The 18,606-nt window shown below is 37.2% G+C and overlaps 1 protein-coding gene across 1 annotated transcript; it reads left to right on the top strand.

Moving 5' to 3' along the window:
• Nucleotides 1-411: 411 nt before the first annotated feature.
• Nucleotides 412-18,452, top strand: anpepa (alanyl (membrane) aminopeptidase a). The gene is made up of 20 exons (XM_046393952.1): nt 412-2,129; nt 4,541-4,683; nt 4,845-4,978; nt 5,283-5,403; nt 6,517-6,671; nt 6,872-6,985; nt 7,233-7,376; nt 8,146-8,211; nt 9,229-9,294; nt 9,448-9,596; nt 10,403-10,482; nt 10,743-10,876; nt 11,409-11,464; nt 11,586-11,733; nt 11,937-12,016; nt 13,058-13,171; nt 13,963-14,130; nt 14,324-14,464; nt 16,302-16,365; nt 17,466-18,452. The coding sequence occupies exons 1-20, from the start codon at nt 1,537-1,539 to the stop codon at nt 17,610-17,612; spliced, it is 2,817 nt and encodes a 938-aa protein (XP_046249908.1). The 5' UTR covers nt 412-1,536; the 3' UTR covers nt 17,613-18,452.
• Nucleotides 18,453-18,606: the final 154 nt, after the last annotated feature.

The raw sequence follows: 18,606 nt of genomic DNA, 5'->3' as shown, positions 1-18,606 counted from the left end.
ACAAGATTCTCCATCAAGACTTGTGTTTGTGTGTAAACCTACCCCTGCAATGTGTGCAGGCATCAGCTTGAAGCTTCTCAGAGAAACATGGATAATTTAACCAGAACTGTACCTCATGATTTCTGAGAAAAAACTCCTTCCTGAAAACAACGCACGCAGGTCCTGACATTTAAACAGATGTTCTGACATCTGTCTTACCATTTTTATTCCCATAATAAAATGAGTTTTGTCCAATAAAACATTGTTTTCAGTAAGGACCAGTGAATTTTTTCTGGAGTTTTTATTTGCTCCATTACACTTGTTTAGTCTCAGTAAAATGGATGGAATTTACAATGAAGTTTTTTTTGTTCTGGTTTTTTTTTTTGTTTTGGTTTGTGTTTTTTGTTTTTTTTTTCAAATGCATGAGACGAAGGAGTGATCTGACAAGTGTCATGAACATCATTGACTCCCCAACAGCTCATTAATCAGAGACCATGTATAATGTGAAACAGGAACAGGGCCTTTCTTGGCCTCCTCTCCTTTTGGCTCCAGTCTCTTGGCCATAATGGTTTCATCATAATGTTTCAGTACGGTCAGGTCGACTTGATCCCCTTGACCCTGCAAAATGAACATCTGTTCTCAGGACAAATAGCCACCACTACCACACCCAGCTCAGGTCCTCTTACACGTTCCCTTTTCACCTATTTGTTTCCCTGTGTTTCCTAAGGTGAGGAGTGTGAATGTGTGTGTGTGTGCGTGTGTGGTGGTGGTCATGGTGGTCGTGATTCCCTGAGGTTGGGGCTTTCCAGCCAATTCAGCGATTTCCCAAAACTCTATTCCCCTTCCCTTTTTTTTCTCTCTCACCCATCCCACTCAGCACTCCTCCCCTCATATGCTTCTCGCTTGTTGGGAGTAAGTCAATTGCACAGGATCTGTGTTGAGATGTATCTCTGGAAGCTATCACCTGACCCCCTGCACTGAGGTTTTACGCAGCAATAGATGGCAGTAGTTGGAGGAAATGTCACCGCAACTTGTAACTTTGGACACTTTGGTCTACAATCAGAAATGATGACACTGATGTTCTCCTGAAGGATTTTCTTCACCAGCAGCTTTTGTGATCAGTGAGGCATGTGATTATGATGGTTTGAGCAATGTGTGCTATATTCATAGAAAAAGAATGTTAGTGTGTGTCAATTTGTTTGTGATGGGTTGGACAGTGCAGTGAGAGGATAAAATGTTCCTTGGGGTTTACCTAAACCCTGAGTTAATGGCACAACCACAGTAATTGTCTCCAGATGTTTGAGAGCACAGTCTGATTACTTACTTAAGGCCAATGACCATCAACCTCCTCGCAATATAACTTAATCTTTGCTCTTTCTACAGTGCTCAAGTTAATGCTTAATCTAAGTACATACCTTTAATTCCTAAGGCCAAGCCTTGTTTAGGGGAGGAAGGTTACTTTCACATGAACAGATCAGTCATTTCGGACCGGAGGCATACAAGCTCTTAGACTCAACCAGACAAGCAACAGGACCTTCAGGAACTGAAGCAGCTACCATGCCCAGAAATTCTTTCATATCCAAGGCTGTTGCCTCTGCCTTTGTGATCCTGACCATCTCTGCCATTGCTGGCATGATTACCATGGTCATTATGTACAAGAGGGAGATCGAACCACTGAATCCAACGGAGCGTCCAACTATGGCCACCACCACCCCAAGTCCACCTCCAGTCATGCGGCTGCCGAAGAATCTCATTCCTTACAGTTACAAGATATCGCTACGGCTGCGCCTGTACACCCGAATCATTGAGGAAGTAAATGTCACTAGTCCCAACCAGACATTGCAATTCAGTGGAAGCTCTATAGTTAACTTTGATTGTGTCCAGAGTACTACAACCATCTTCCTCCACAGCAAGGACCTGTTCATCTATCCAAATGCACAGGTGATGAACATAAAAACCGAAAAGACAATACATGTACTTAAAATGATAAACCACAAAGACTCAAGTGACTTCCTCGAGATTCAGTTGGGTGAAACATTGGTACAAGAGGAAAGCTACAGTTTGCTTCTGAATTTTATGGGAAAAATATCAGAAAATCTTGATGGGCTCTATTTAAGCACCTACCATGAAGGTAAACCAGATAAAGAGAGGTAAGTGAAAAAAAAATAATTTAGTTTATTTTGTTTTTTGTGTGTAGAATTTGACATTACAGCATCTTTCTTTCAAAGTATTCTGAAGGCAAACTGTTTTGTTTGCTGGAAAGTAAAACAGTCCTGTCAGCATTTCCCCCAGGAAACATTAGAAGACAACAAATTTGAAAATTCAGAAATTTTACAGTTGATGACTTCAAGAAACAAAAAATTAGCTGGAAAAGTGAACACTCTTCTATTGATGAATCTAGTGCTATAAGACAAGAATCAAACTGAGATGATTTCTTGGAAACTTTAAAAACACAGGGTGTTTTGTCAAAAAATATCATTAAGCACTGTTGTTGGACATTCAGAGATCAAAGAGGCTTATTGTCATATGCACAATATTAATATTTATGACAAGGCAGGCAAGCAACTCCAAGTAGACAAAAAATAAATAAAACCTGAAATAAATAAGTAAAATAAAACATTTTTTGTAAGCTTTTGTAAATTACTCTTATGCAGCCTTTTAAGAATTAGTTTTAAGAATTAATTTGATCAGCGGCTGAAATCAGCCACTCATAACACTTAACTAATTATGTGTGCTTCTTTTTCTTATTACTCATAAGAAAAGCTAACTGGTTACATTACTTGCTACATTATTTTCATGAAAGTTTAAACAACTCCAAACCTTTCACAGCCATAAGTCATACATTTTGTCCTTAATGCATGTGAAAATATAAACATTGATACAATGTGGTTTAACAAGCACTTATCTTAGGCTTACACAGTGAAGAAGCAAGGTTTGCACATCCAGCTCTGAGCAAAACCAGGTGATTCCTGAATGTACTGCGTACTAATACTCTGTGCTCAGTATACTGTAAATCAGTTTAATCACTACGAGGTGACACCACTTGATGTGAAGTTGCAGTTTTGGATGATATGGCCAGGATTTCAGTTTAAAACAATAAAAAAATGACACTGTCAACAGAATGTGAAGAAACAACAGCGTTGGTGTAATGTCGAAGGTGTCTGTGTTGTGTTGTAGAGATGCCCAAATGTTATGCTAACCACTTAGCCTTGTCATGTCTCATGATACCACTTTGTACCTCTGTGGTCCAATAGTCTCAGTAGTTTATTAGGTTCAACTTAGCAAGTTCCATTTTAGCAAGTGCTAAGTTCTCTTAGCATCTAGTCTAATAAGTGAACAAAGCTCACAAAATATTCTTACGTCTATTTTACCTACTAAACACAAAAATACAACCATACATCTTCTCGATTCAAGTTTCTGTTTATTTTACCAAACAAATCAAACTACTTTGTTAACTCATCTTAAAACGCACTTCATTCAAACAGAGACTTAAACAAAATAAAACAGGTTTGGTCACAATAAATCCTCAATTCAAGATGTGAAAATATTCCAGCTCTTAACACCATTTTTGCCCCACACTGTCTTGTTTCTCTGGTAATGCACTTCTCTTTTGTCCCTGGCCTCCATGTCCCCTTGTCCCCGGAGTCATAGTCCTTGTCAGAGCTGCTGTAAATCTCTCCCTACTGTATCCCCTGTTGTCAAACCAAGATCCGCTAGTATCAAGCACTGTGTATGATCGAGGTCTGGTGTTCAGCCATTATGACTGAGAGGCTGTTGAGATCAGCCTTGTTGTCAGCGGTTGCTCCGTGCTCTGAGGTTGGCTCCAACTCCAACGATAGCTAAAAAAACCAGAGACTAAACTACACTACTACAGCTAATAGTGTCATGTGCAGTTGGTGGTTACTCTGGTGATATGCTGTCCCCCATATATATGGAGCTACAAGTTGCCCCTATATGAGTTCAGTTTTTTGTGTTTTGAGAAAGCAAATTTGACTAACTACAAGTTGATCTTTTGAGGTGCATAAACAGAAAATAGGCTAGAAGGGACCAACACTAAGACGCAAATATATCTGAACTGGAACCAGTAAGCCTTTAACAAAAAACAATGCCCATTGCTTTGTCTAACTTACAGATGCGCGCGCACACACGCGCACAGAGTTTGTCACATTATTTGTACTCTGGAACAGGAAACAGAATATTTTGCTAGTCACGCACTCTTCTTCTCTCTGGTGTTTTTACACATTTATTTACACCTGGACGAAAGGATGGTACTGGTTACTATGTTGCTCAGTGGGTGCTTTGGTTTTTGTTTACTATTGTCTGTCCCAAATACACAACCACAAAGCACCATCTGTCTTCCTGTGTATGTTGCAGACTTTGAGAACACGAAGCAATCAGTATTTTCACTAGTATCTATAAGCCAGTGCTTTTAAATTCAAATCAAAGTAGTTTGTAATAGATTCTTTGGGATATCGAAATTGCTTCCGGAATATTTTTATTTAGTGTTCCTCCAGTAAAAAGCTAATAATGAAAGGCTGACTGTCTTTATCTGTATTCATAGATTCCTTGCTGCTACCAGTATGGAGCCAACATACGCCAGGAGAGTGTTTCCGTGTTTTGATGAGCCAGAAATGAAGGCTGTCTTTGATGTCACCATCATCCACAGGCGAGACACGACAGTTCTAGGAAATGAGAAAATATCAGGTGAAAAACAAGCTCCTACTGAAGCTTCAGTCTCTTAAAAATGTACTCTGTTAACAGTCGTATGTGTTTATTGGGCTTCTGACCCCATAGCAGTAAAAGCAATAAACAGTAATAACAGAACAAACTCCTTATACTGGTATGCTTTGTTTTCACTCTCTCAGTCTCCAATATCATAGACGATGACTGGCAATACACAACATTTTATCCGACACCGAAGATGTCAACGTACTTGTTTGCCTTCACGGTTTCAGAGTTCACACCAACAGCCTCCACACATGGACGTGTGGCTATTAATGTATGTGTGCTCCTGTAGTTTCATGATTACTTTAATGCTACTGTTTAAGGTATGTTGTAGTGTGACTGTATTTATATAAAATTTAATTAAAGTTTAGCAGCTTCAACTTTCCTAGCAAAAATCAGTCCTGCCAGTGGTTATGGTTTTAATGTCACAGGAAAATACCATTTAGTTCCATGAAACAAAGTGACTGATGTTTCCCACTTGTTTTCTGAGATATTTAACTTTAGCCTAAGTACACAACAAAAATATGTAGGATGATATTTTGTTTGCTTTAACTGACATCTGTGTTTTGCCCATCCAGACGTATGCTCGTCCTGAGGCCACTGCAGCAGGACATGCCGCATATGCAGCCAACATCACCTCAAAAATTCTCACATTCTATGAGAATTATTTTGAAAGTAATTACCAACAGAAAAAGCTAGGTAAGGTTTGTCTATATATGATTGTTTGATAGATTGAGGTAAATATGCCATTCTCACTGTCAAAAAACTTATTTTTTTATTTATATTATTTATATATTTATATTTTTTTGTTTGTTTGTTTGTTTGTAATGACAGCAATGATAGTTATAAGTTTGGAAGGTCAGCAGGCCAGCTTGTTCAATAGTTAAACAGTGGGAGAGTGTGGTTAGCTAGAACATGTGATCTTTCCCATTTTATAATGGTATGATGCTGCTATTACTAGTTTGCAATTTGTGGTCAAATTTAATGCATGGCAAAAAAAATGTTGTACCAATTGTACCAGCTATTTCTCATAGTTTTATACTCTAAATGTTTAAATGGGACCAACAAATATGAAACATACGAGATTTAGTTTCAGATTCAGATTTTTAGTCCCAATAATAAAACTGTTAGTTCTTTTAGCATCTGAAGCATGTTTTATGCCATATTTCATTAAAAAAACATGTCCGATTTTTTTCAGCTGTGTTTACTTGCCATTGAGCTTAGCCTCATTGACTTCCCCTGTGATCCAAGATAGTGGTCTAGGCCCAATTCAGTCAGCTGTAGGGCTAATTGAGCTAATAGAACTAACAGTAGCTATAGTTACAGCCAAAGTTAAGCACAATATCCAAGATAGTGAGCACAGCTTGACAGTTACTCTTGTTCTTTGCCACCCCCATATATTTTTGGAGCTACGTTCAAGTTACCTTCAATAGTTTCTTAATTTTCGTGTGTTTGTTGCATCATAGGATAATGTGTCATACCCACATGAAAAGAAAATTATTTTAATTAGCATTCTGAGATTTAAAATGAATTTAATTTTGTATTTTTCATTTTCATTGAACTGATAGACACTACACAGATACACGTGCTCAGTATTTAATAACTCAGTAACACATCAACAATTTATTTGATAACTAGCAGTACTGCGGTTAATTCTGTTTTTGCCAATACGCTTAGGTGTACATCCAGAACACTATGTTCTTCTCAGAATAAAACTAATTCATACTCTTGGATAGTATAACATACTTCTGGCTAAGTTATTTTAAATGTGTATAATGTAATCATTTGTTTGTATTAATGTGATTCCTCCAGATCAAATTGCACTTCCAGACTTAAATTCTGCAGCAATGGAAAACTGGGGACTGATCACATATGAGGAGGGCGTTCTGCTCTATGAGGAAGGAGTTTCCTCACAGTTGCACAAGCACTTGATCGCCACTGTCGTAGCACATGAGCTGGCACACCAGGTCAGAGGAAAAAACTCTTTGTGCGGCAAATGATGTGAGATAAATCTAAATTATGGATCAAAGCACCAACTGTGCAATTCTGGATAAGAGCTGTATCTAAAAGACAATAATATTAATCATTTAACCTCCTGCAACATTTTGTAAATATGTTCCATGGCACTGTCCCCTCAACTATCCAGATCTTCTCTCTTTGTTGACAGTGGTTTGGAAATTTGGTGACAATGAAATGGTGGAACCAAATTTGGCTGAATGAAGGCTTTGCCAGCTACATGACATATTTAGCAGTGGATCATGCTGAGCCCACATTTAAATTGGTAAGTTCAGTCTAAACATACTGTGCACTGCTTTAGAGAGTCAGTTCATTAATCTTCACTGATATAACCAACTTTGTTTGGAAGGTTTTTCTTCACTGTTGCAAAGCTTTTTGACTTGCAACAATCATGAACATTGAAAAATTCACGAGAATAAATTTTGATGCAAATAGGCAAGGTAGAAATGTCTACATATTTTCACATAGTCTGATTCATGACACATTTGCTCTTGTCTCTTTGTTTTCTTCAGAAAGACATATTAATCATGAGGGATCTCCATACAGCGCTTGAGGCGGATGCTCTGACTTCGTCCCACCCTCTCAGTCCTCAGGAGGATGTTGTTGAAACTACTGATGAGATCCTTGCAATGTTTAATGCTATAACCTACTGTAAGGTAGGGTAATTAATAATTTATAATACTACTAATAATAATTATTAGTAGTAGTAATAATAACTTTATTTTTATAGCACCTTTTAAGAATCAGGTTCACAAGGTGCTTAATAACCAGTTAAAAACAAAACTTCCAATTAGGCACAACAGACAAGCAAATAGTCATATAGAAAATTAATCAAAAATAAGTGCAAGAAATTTAAGAAAGAATTTAAAACAGTGCAATAAAAGGGCAGTTAAAAGACAGTAAAAAGACAGTTTTTTAAAGGTGAGTTTTAAGAAGTGATTTAAAAGATGCCACTGCTCTTACAAGTCTTATCTCCTCAGACAGGTCGTTTCAAAGTCGAGGAGCTCTGACAGCAGAAGCCCGGTCACATTTAGTCTTTAACCTTGGCTTAGGAACCAACCAAAAGTCCATAAAATGTCCAAAAATTGTGGAAAAAGCCTATCAAAAGTTCCCAGAGCCCAACCAAACAATCCTTTGCTTGAGAAATGACTGAAATGATTAACTGATTAAAAAAATAGTTGGTAATTAATTTTCTTTTGATTGACTAATTAATTAATAAGCTAATCATTGCAGCTTGGATGTAGCAGTGAATATACCTCATGACCATAACAATAGTGTACAACACAGAATCACACACAGTCATGGAATCAATATTTAGGAGTTTGGAATTTATGCTACCTATAAATATTTTTTGTTGCTATTTCTTTTGCCCATATCACTATTATGAAAATTAACATAGACATGTATCTGGTGTTCACTCTGTAGGGGGCAATGGTGTTGAGAATGCTGTCAGACATCATCGGAGAAAGCGTTTTCCACAAAGGGATCAAAGTAAGTAAACAGTTTTAACCTCATTCAGGTGGCCTGACACTGTGCTTTAATCCTCATAAATACATCTGGCAGGCCCCACAGTCTGTTCCTGAGGCTCTAGAATAAAGGTGATTTAATCTCAAATCTCTGATTGTCCTTTCCTTTGTCCTGCTTGGACAGACCAAGTACTGTTAATGCTAACTAACCTTTAGTGGATCTTCAGTGAATCTCTACTTAATAAAAACGGTGTACAGTTGTGGAGACAAAATGCAACAGGAGAATACAGCACAATACAAAGAAAATAGAGAGGAGCTCGGAGAACTTATGGCTGAATACTACTGGCATGGCCCTGCCTTTCTGGCACTTTTGTTGTTAGCTTGCCAGCTAGCTGGACTAACCCTGTGAGTAGTGCCTTTGTCATTAAGACTCTCACACCACCTATTTCACAAACACAAGTGAATGAATTTCGATATGTGTGGTTTTGGTTTGGTTGTGTGTGTTCTTAAAGTACTGTTTAGACATAACCCTGCAGGACTGGACTTCATGTTAATTCATTCCACATGCATCTTTCCACTGAGTTTGCTTCTAAAATTTACAAAATCAATTGAAATGTGTTTTGTCTGAATGCAACTGTAGACAGATGTTGATTCCACTTTATGTTTACATTTGTAAGCTGTGGTGGTGCTGTTTTATTGTATTGTATGACTCTGAGACATGTTTGTCACAATTTGTCCATTTCATTATATCTATGAGGAACTTCAACAGACACATCAAATTTAGTTAGAAACATCAAATCCAGTTGGTAATCAGACACAAGCTCCTGCAGACTCGCAACAACTGGTCCATCATTGTTGTTCAAGTGTGACTGGACAGAGAATTACAGAAAAGCTGTTAACCAAACATTGCTTTTAACATTACTGGATTGAACATTCCAGTTTGAATATTTAGATGTAACTTATGTAAAATAAAATATCCTCATGAAAAGAATTATTGACTGTGTGATGATGTTCTCTTGTTCTCTCTGTTTTTGCTTTATAGTTGTACCTGTCAGACTTTAAGTATAACAACACTGACCAGAGAGACCTCTGGAATTGTATGCAAAAGGTAAAGTCAGTTCATGTTTTTTACAGCTTTATTCTCTCTATAGGCATGTTTTGTTTGTAATAATAATTATAACAACACTAACCTCATTGTCTGAATAATCATTCATCCTATAATTTATCTTAAAGCGTTAACTGACTCGTGCCATGTTTGCAGGCTGCAACTGAGGATGGTAGTCACATTAAAATTGCTGAGGTGATGAAGACTTGGACCAATCGAACTGGCTATCCTGTTATCACCATCAACACGAAGAATGGAGAAATCTACCAGAATCGCTTCCTATTTGATGACTCTTCTGAATCTAGGTGTGTGTTAAATGGACCTTGTTTCAGTGTATACAGTTTTCAGTTTAGTTAAAGCTAAATCTGTTGATCACTATCTTGTTGCTGCTGTTTATGTTCCATTAGATGCAATTCAAAAAGCTGAACAGAACAGAATTATTTATTTTGTGTAAACATAAACATATGTATGCATCCTGTGATTTCTTAATTATACTGAAACTAAACTACTGATTGAGTATCAGGGTTTATTTAGAACAATTAGATTGACATCTTTAGCATCAATGAAAATGAGAGAAGGTTTGTTGTATTTATTTAAAAAAGGCATTTGACAAAATACATGATGACATATTACTCTCCAAACTACACCGAAACCCATAATAACTAGGATAATTTGTAAATGTTTAAATAGTTTTTTGTTTTGTTGGTAGTCCCTGTAGAAATGTGGGAAGATCCCACAAAGGTCGGTTCATTAAAAAAACTTTACCTGTTATATATTGAAGCTGTACTAGTCAATATTCATACATGAGCAATGGATCAAATGTGTATGTGTAATATGAAAGACCAAAGATGGATAATAAATCTGTCCTCCAGTTAGATATTGTGATCATTTCATAATGTCAACTCCCATTGAGATTAGTTGGCACCAAATAATTAGACTCAGTCATTTTCTTGTGTCTGCCTCAGTTTGCAGAGTATAAATATTTTTACTGCATCAATGTCACCTTGTTAACCAAATATTTCTCTGTCAGAAGCTGAATAATAATTTCCTGTATCATAAGCATTTTGGTCACTTATTCCTGTTTCTTGTCTATTTCTTTCTGTCTGTTTAGTTTTTTTTGGGAGATTCCAATCAGAGTCAAGTCAAATACAACTGAACCTTCCTTTATTTGGCTGAGAACCAGAGGACCAGGTAACAAAATATATGTAATATATGTTATTCCTACTCTGTTTCATCAAGCTCACACTAGACAAGAAGAAACATGATTTTTGGACATGCTAAGGCCAAAAGCCATCATGTAGCAAGTCAACATGATGGCTCTTTATTGGGTGCAAGTCAGTTGTAAACTTAATGAGATGGACCATAAAACAGATGGCCAGATTACCTTTTCTTGATTTGTAAGTTGTAGTGAGTAAAGTATAACTTATCTATGACCAATATTTGCTTTAAAGAAAAGAAAAATGAATTAATTTCTAAGAGTGGAGAGTGGATCCTGGCAAACGTCAACTGCAATGGATACTACAGAGTAAATTACGATCCAGAGAACTGGGGCCGCCTCCTGACTCAGCTGGAAACACACCAAGATGTGAGTACGGAGACAAATAATGAGTTAACAAATGACAGAACTGGTCACAAATCAACCTCCATCTATATATCCTTCATTCACCTGAGGAAAGAAAACATTTTACAAGCTGCTTTGATATAGAAAGTGAAATTATAACTGGTTGCCCCCAAAAGCTTAGCTCTGAAATTTTTGGATCTCAGCAAATTGAATTGAATCTTGGCTCATTTTCCAAATCTGAACTGCCAAATAGAAAATCATTTATTGTTAACACTTTTACGTGGTTGTTAATTTGGTCTTGTATGACTGTTCACGACTTATAATGAATCTGAATATGTACCTGAATTTCTTTAACTTGACTCTTTACTTGTGTTGTCATCATAGACACTGATTTTACAAAGGACCAAAACAGTCAATAGAACCATAGCATCACAGAGGCTTGGCCTCTTCAGAAAATATGTTTACCAAGAATAAACATAACAATTTAAACAAACCTGCTTAGGTTGCCATTCCTAAACTGAAATGTCAACTGTCACTTCTTGCTCTTGTTTTTTAGAGGATCCCGCTGATGAATAGAGGGCAGCTTATTGACGATGCATTTAATTTGGCTAGGTAATGACATGGGTACAGACTTCTACAAATTAGTTTTCCGTAATTCTGTAATCATGTGTCACAGATGAATTTTACGTTTGCCACCCTTGGTCTTACCAGATCCAAACTCTGTTTTCCTCAGGGCCAAACTTGTTGATGTGACTCTGGCTCTGAATTCTACCCGCTACCTTCAGAATGAGACAGAGTACATTCCCTGGGAATCAGCAGTCAGGAACCTTGAGTATTTTGTCCACATGTTTGACCGCACAGAAGTTTATGGCCCTATGCAGGCATGTCACATGTCAATCAAATTTCACACTACTAAATGAATTGACCTGTAGTGAGTGGAGAAGGTGGATTCAGTAGACTAAATGTGATTTCCTGCTGTTGTTCAAGTTCATTCTTTATCAGAACATAAATGGATGTGTGATAAAAATATTGTATTACTCAGTACATTCCTGAAACTCTGCTATAAAGCGTTCTCTTCCTCTAGGCATACCTCCGGCAGCAGGTTAAGGGCCTGTACAACTTCTTCAGCAACTACACGTACAAGTCAGGGGACCAGTCCTTACAGTAAGGAATGTTTCAATAATCTCTCAGGGGTAATAGCTTCTCATTGTTGAGTCAGAATTCAATTAAACTTCAACCAATCAGTTTCAGTTTACAGTTTTACAAACTCACACTCACACAGTCCAATGAAGAACAGATACGTGAATTTCATTGTTGGCTTGCACATCATCAGCTGCAGACATGCTAGTGACAGATGTGTAGTGTGGACTTGCACTGCCATTACCTTGAGTACTTATATGGAACCACTTCTCAAGAAGAAGTTGTTTTAGGTGAAAGTGCCTCAACATGACAGATCACTTGACTGAATGTTTATTTGGTCTTAATCTTTAGATTATCTTTGTATGTGTGACACTTTACCATATCAACATCACAAAATTATTCCCAAAACAAAAAGTTGTTTAAAAGCTCTCAGTAGAGCACTTCCTAACGACTTATCAATCAAGCAATCCATCGACTCTCCAGACTCACTTTTAATAAAACTTTGCCACCATAAATATCAGATAATGCTAATTATTTATGAATATTAATGTATTTCAATATTGTTTATTAAAGTTCTACCAATCAATGTTCCATATTAAGAATAAATAAAATAAATAGTGTGAAAGGTGTTACTTCCGGCAAATAAGAATATCACTTAACTCAGCTCAGCAGCTTCATAGCTGCAAATCTGTTTTAGCTTATTGTTTTGGTTTTGCCCAATTGCAGCAGCAGCTGTTTTTAGCAAAGAAAGCACTGATAAACCGACTTCACACCACCAGCCCAGCACCACTCACATTTCACAGCTGAAGAGGCACATATTTCCCTCTAGAATTGGTGGTGACCAAAACAGAGCTAAAAGCAAAGTGAATATTAGACTTACATTCATTCAGGAGGGCACAAACAGGATGGCAAATGAATGTTAAGTTTGGTCTACTGGATGTGTAAATAGACAACTGTTCACACACTATCAGTGCAGCTTTAAGCAATCTATGGCTGTCTTGTCTCTGCAAGGTATGCTATATTTCAAAATAACCTTAACTGAAAATGTCATGGCTTCATTCCAAGGTACAACCAGATCAACATCATAGACGTGGCATGTTCCAATGGACTCCCAGAATGCATAACCATGGCTTCAAATATGTTTGCCAACTGGATGAACAGCAACACCTCCACTAACCAGTATGAACACTATTGGATGAGTATACACACACACACACACACACAGACACATATATATTTATATTTATATTTATATTTACATTTCTGTAATATAAATTATAATTTTGACTTCATACCTTATGAAATTCTCCTGAACTTGCACAAGAGGGTTTCCAAAAATGGTCTCACTGTAATAGCTTTCATTACATTCTGTAGCTTTACTCTCCAGCAGATTTAGTAAAGGTAGGTGTCATTTAACCACTTTTTTGTCTTCAGTGTTGGTGGCTGTTGTGGATGCTACGCAGACTGTAAAGCCTCTTCAGAAAAAGTTCTGACTGTGGGGCTACATGAATAAAACTGACTTGAGAGTGTGTTTGCATGTTTACCAAGACTCAACAAGCTATGGTCCAGTTGAGTTTAATTCAATTCAGGCCTAACACGGTTGAGAGACAGTCCTGACATCTGAAGACCTGACTATTTTTTCAAATGTAAAGATATTGTGGAATGAGTTTTGATTTAATTGAGAAATATTGCACTAAAAGCTTCAACATCTGTGACAATATAAAGACAATACTACTGTAATGCTGCTACTATAAAGACAAATAACTGACATTTCACAGCTGTAATCCCATAGTTTGTAGTGATGGGAGAAAATACATGAAAGTAAACCAGATGAAGAAAATGTTCAACATGTCCACAGATATGTCAAGTACATGTCAAGTCAACAGTCCAGAACAACCAAGAAAACATAAAAATGAGACAGCCCTGAGGTAGGGAAAATAACTGTGTGTGTCTATGTGTGCGTGATTCAGCATAGAGCCCAACCTGCGAACAGTAATCTACTGCCAAGCTGTGGCTGCTGGAGGGGACGAAGAGTGGGAGTTTGCCTGGAACAAGTTTCAGAGCTCCAGAGACACCTCGGAAAAAGACCAGCTCCGTCAAGCTCTGTCTTGCACCACAAAAATTTGGCTGCTAAACAGGTAGAGTCAACAAACCAATCCAGACCCAAGATTACAAAGTCAAGACCTGATGTGTCATTTACAGAACTATATTACTGTTAGGTTTACGAACATAGTGGTGTCCTTTATGACAGACACACCTGCGATAAGGTGAATCCCAAGCATGTAGTTTTTATAAAGTGAAGAGCTTGCCAGTGCCTTCCTTATCTTGCAGATACCTGGAGTACACTTTGGACCCTGAGAAGATACGTCTGATGGATGTTTCCTCCACTATTAACGACATAGCAAATAATGTGGCGGGGCACGCACTAGCTTGGAACTTTATCAGAGCAAACTGGGATTACGTGAGTCAGGGGTAGGTTGCTATTTCTATTTGGACTCTGCTGCATCTCATACTGGATTTTACAGCTTGCATCTCATTTTCTGAGTCACAAACAAGTGTCTGATATGTGTAGTTGGGTTTGACCAATATAAATTTGAAAAGGAAGACATGATTCTAGTATTTTTGGCTTGAGGTTGATGATAGGCAGTATTTTGGGTCAGTGCTAAACGTTTAAACTAGTTATTTTTATTCCAGCAGATTAAAAAAAAAAATTTAAAGTATTCATGGTTTACCCTAGAATATATGTTTCTCAGGGTGGAAACCCTAACACCAACCCTAACACAGCATTTAGATTGTGAGAACTCCAAGTGAACTGAACTAAAATTCTTTACATGGGGGGAGGCACACAGACAGAGATGCGTATTGGAACAATAAAAAGCGATATTAACAATAATGATGATGATAGTAGTAGTAGTAGTAATAATGTAGAAATATGTCAGGTGGTAATGACAGTAGTCAGTGTCAAGTAGGACCACAGCAGGAGGTCCAAACCCGATCCATGGTAACCTGAGAGACAAGAAACCACAAAGATTCCAGGGAAGAAGTCAAGTTAGTGACATGCATTAATGGGATATGACTGTTTATGCTAGTTGTCTACTGTGTGGTCTGTAAATTCAATTAAGTTTAAAAAAAAGGCTAAAGGTTCTGTAGAGATGAAAAGTTGGGAGCTGTGATTATATTCTGTGGGTCAGTCATTTTATCCATTTTTAATTTGATTAGTGCTGTTGCCCAACAGTTCCACATTTTGGAAATATGCTTGTTTGCTATTGAGATGAGAATTATAAAGTAGCACCATCAATATGTTTTATATAAGCAGTAGATGACATGACTGTGATATGTGACAGACTTCACTGATCATGACGATCCTGAAGAGTCTTTTTGCCTCCTTAAGTTCTTAGTTTTGGTTTTGCTGTTTGGTTCAGTCTCGGTTCTGTCAACTTCAATTCCAGCTTTAAAAAACCCTCTGTACCATACTTTCCCAGCACCATAATGACACTACCTGTGCGTTAAGTCCAGGACAGTTTTAGTCTAGCTTAGTCAGGGAAGAGCCTTCACCACTTCACATCTATTTCTATTTCCAGTGAAATCCCAGTATCAGCCCCACACTGTGCCAACTCTGACCACAGTACTGGGTTGCTCATGGTGTTTGTTTAGTTCACCACTCTCTCTCATCACCTGCTTTGAGGCCATGAGTTGCCAAATGAGAAGACAGGACTGTTGTGTTAGTAGAGATGCTCAGTAGAGATCTAAGCGCCTCACGTTGCCCAGGGGGCTGTTGTTTACAGAGGCTTCTTTTGATAGTGAGGAGACCTACTGTTGAGTTACTAGAATAAACAAGCACTGCCATAAAAAAAAGCAGACTGTAATAAACAGTAGCTAATAAAAAATGTTGCACAATGTCAGTACAAAGGTCTTCTTATTTATTATGTGCTTATCATAAGATTTTTGTTTTGAAGTTATCACTGTTTGCTTTGTTACCAGGAAGCTAAATTAGTCTGCGTCAAAGTTAAATACATGACAGACAAGATTTAATTTAATGAGTACATCAAGTAATCAGCACGGATTAAACATTCTCTTTTAATAGACATTTTGGCCATCCAGATTTCAGTATCAACCACTTTTTTCAGAATATAATCCAGTTCATAAATGTTTATGATAGACAGTTCATTAGGTACACTTAGCTAAAACAAATGCATTCTAATACAACTCTCCTACAATAAAATCTACCTTAATGAATGTTACAATGTTCAGACTGCACCACGCTTTTCTGAAAACCATTTCAAATTTTTTGGACTTTCTGTGTTGCCAGGGATGCAGCGATGTTGATCGAGGGTGTGACCAGCAGGTTCTCGAAAAAGTTTGAACTGGAGGAGGTAATTTACTGAGATCAAACTGATAATCCTGACATGTAATGATGTCATGTGATATCATTCCAGTCATGCACCAATAATTGATTTATTTCACATGAACAACTAGAGACAGAGGTGTGTCGTTGTGAGTTATGACTGACAGTATGTTAGTGTTACCACTGAGTCAAAATTCCAGTGTTTTTCCACCATGCTATTTCGTATTGCTAGTTTAAAGGACTGTATTTTTCTTAGAAATCTTATGAAAGGATTACAACAATCACTGAATGTCTCTTATTAACGAGTATTGTATGTATCCATAACTTGACATATCTTCCATTGTTGTTGAAGTCAAGTCATTTTCACCCAGTGCCACTGATTGTTTCTAACATTACTCAAACCAGTGGAAATAGTGCAGTTTCTTCACACTATATTCAGTTTTGGTGCTCTAGTGAGAATTTGGAGCAGCCAGACACAGTGTGGCTCATTAATGTGTTTTAATAATTTTGGACAACAATGGTGCTCTCTGGCACAGCAGAAGAAGATGCATCAGGCTTTGGATATATACACAATATTCTGAGCAGGATTCATTCATGTTTTTCTTCCACATGCTTCTGGTTTGCAAATTAATTTGTAAATATATATAGAATATAAATATCTTGCAGGATCCCTGCACTGTGCCACAGAGGACTGAAAACATTTAAAAACTGTAACAGTCTGGCTGCAACATATTTGAATTAAATTCATATTGTGAAAATTGTGAAGTTTTATGCAAATCAACTGTATAGTACGGTTGAATTTTGAGTTTCTGAGAAGTCCTCAAATGCCTTATTTCCAACAGACTGTTTTTCTCTAAATAGTTGGTTTGGTCCTTTCATGGGGTTGAAATATACTTTAATATACTGCTGTTACCTGCAACATATGGAAATACATCGCATCCATCAAAGAAAAATCAATTAGAGACCATGTCTGTTAATTATGACTCACTATCTCGTAATTATGAAAACACAATCTTATAATTATGAAATCAAACTTCCAGGCCATTTGCTTCCTCTTTGGTGAATAAAAATGCACTTCTGTAGCAATACCCTAACACCACTGTATGATCTGTGTGTGTACTTGTACAGCTGGAGCGTTTTTCCAAGGACTATAATCTGGGTTCTGCTGCCTGGGCGGTGAACCAGGCCATAGAACAAACCCAAGTCAACATCCAGTGGGTCAGCGACCACAAAGATGTTATACTGAAGTGGTTTCAAAGAGAAACTGCTTCGTAGAGTACACCACCTTTCACTGTTTCAGAGCCTCTTGGACCAATTGTGCTGGTCGTTTTCCACTTCTGCTGCCGATTACTCGGAAGACTCCACCACTTCTCCACTACATCCACTTCGACAACAATAACATATCAAGACGGAATCTCACTTTGCCAGGAAAATGGACCGGAGAAATAATCATCAGACAATTTACCAAACTGAACTGTGATTTGTCCCATATAAGACTGATGGCACTGACAATATATGGGAGGAATGTGGCACTTAAGAACAAAGTGAAACACAACAGAGTATGTACTCATATGCATTATTTATACAGTATAGCCGATGCAGACAGTCAAAGTAACAGGATTCTGAGTGCCGTTTCTGATCTTTGCACATTATGCTGATGCAGCATCAGTCAACTTTTAAGTATAGTTGTGTGTTCCTGTTGCTGAAAATGATTATATAATGAAGACTTATTAAACTAACAAACTAACTAAACTTAAACTTACAAATCAAAATGTTACTTTTTGTTTGCGTTATTTACTGTGGAAAAGTTATTCAATTGACATATTTAATCTCTTAGAAAACATGAATTTAGAAGAAAAACAGAGACATTTAACACAAGTTGATCAATTAAAACAGCTAGTATAATAGCTATAAAACAATATATCAGTGTTTTGATGATCCACACCAGCTTTTAAACATTTGTGCAAGTCAGAGCCTAAGGGCAGGATCTCGTTTGTTATGGGGAACATGTGTATAATACATGTGTATAATACTGTACATGTTGTTATCAAGGAACCAAATTATTCTTGAATGTTGCTAAAATTGTTATTTTTAATAATAAATAGAATAATATTGTATCAGTATGGGTCCTTTAATTCAGTTCACACCGTTTTACCTGGTGAAAATACTTACTGACTGTATTACAGCACTGCTGTATATCTGTTGGGGGTTTAGATGCAACACAGAATGAACCACACTGCATGTACACTATTGATGAAAAATAGACACA

The sequence above is a fragment of the Scatophagus argus genome, chromosome 7, assembly GCF_020382885.2.
Source record: "Scatophagus argus isolate fScaArg1 chromosome 7, fScaArg1.pri, whole genome shotgun sequence".
Lineage (NCBI taxonomy): Eukaryota > Metazoa > Chordata > Actinopteri > Scatophagidae > Scatophagus > Scatophagus argus.
Note: the sequence above shows the minus strand (reverse complement) of the source record. Positions and strands in the feature narration are given on the sequence as shown.

Excerpts from the sequence above, each read along its gene's own strand:
- anpepa (XM_046393952.1), top strand. The coding sequence starts at position 1,537 with ATGCCCAGAAATTCTTTCATATCCAAGGCTGTTGCCTCTGCCTTTGTG. Across the intron at positions 4,979-5,282 it reads ATGGACGTGTGGCTATTAAT|ACGTATGCTCGTCCTGAGGC; the intron begins GTATGTGTGCTC and ends TTGCCCATCCAG. Across the intron at positions 11,734-11,936 it reads AAGTTTATGGCCCTATGCAG|GCATACCTCCGGCAGCAGGT; the intron begins GCATGTCACATG and ends CTCTTCCTCTAG.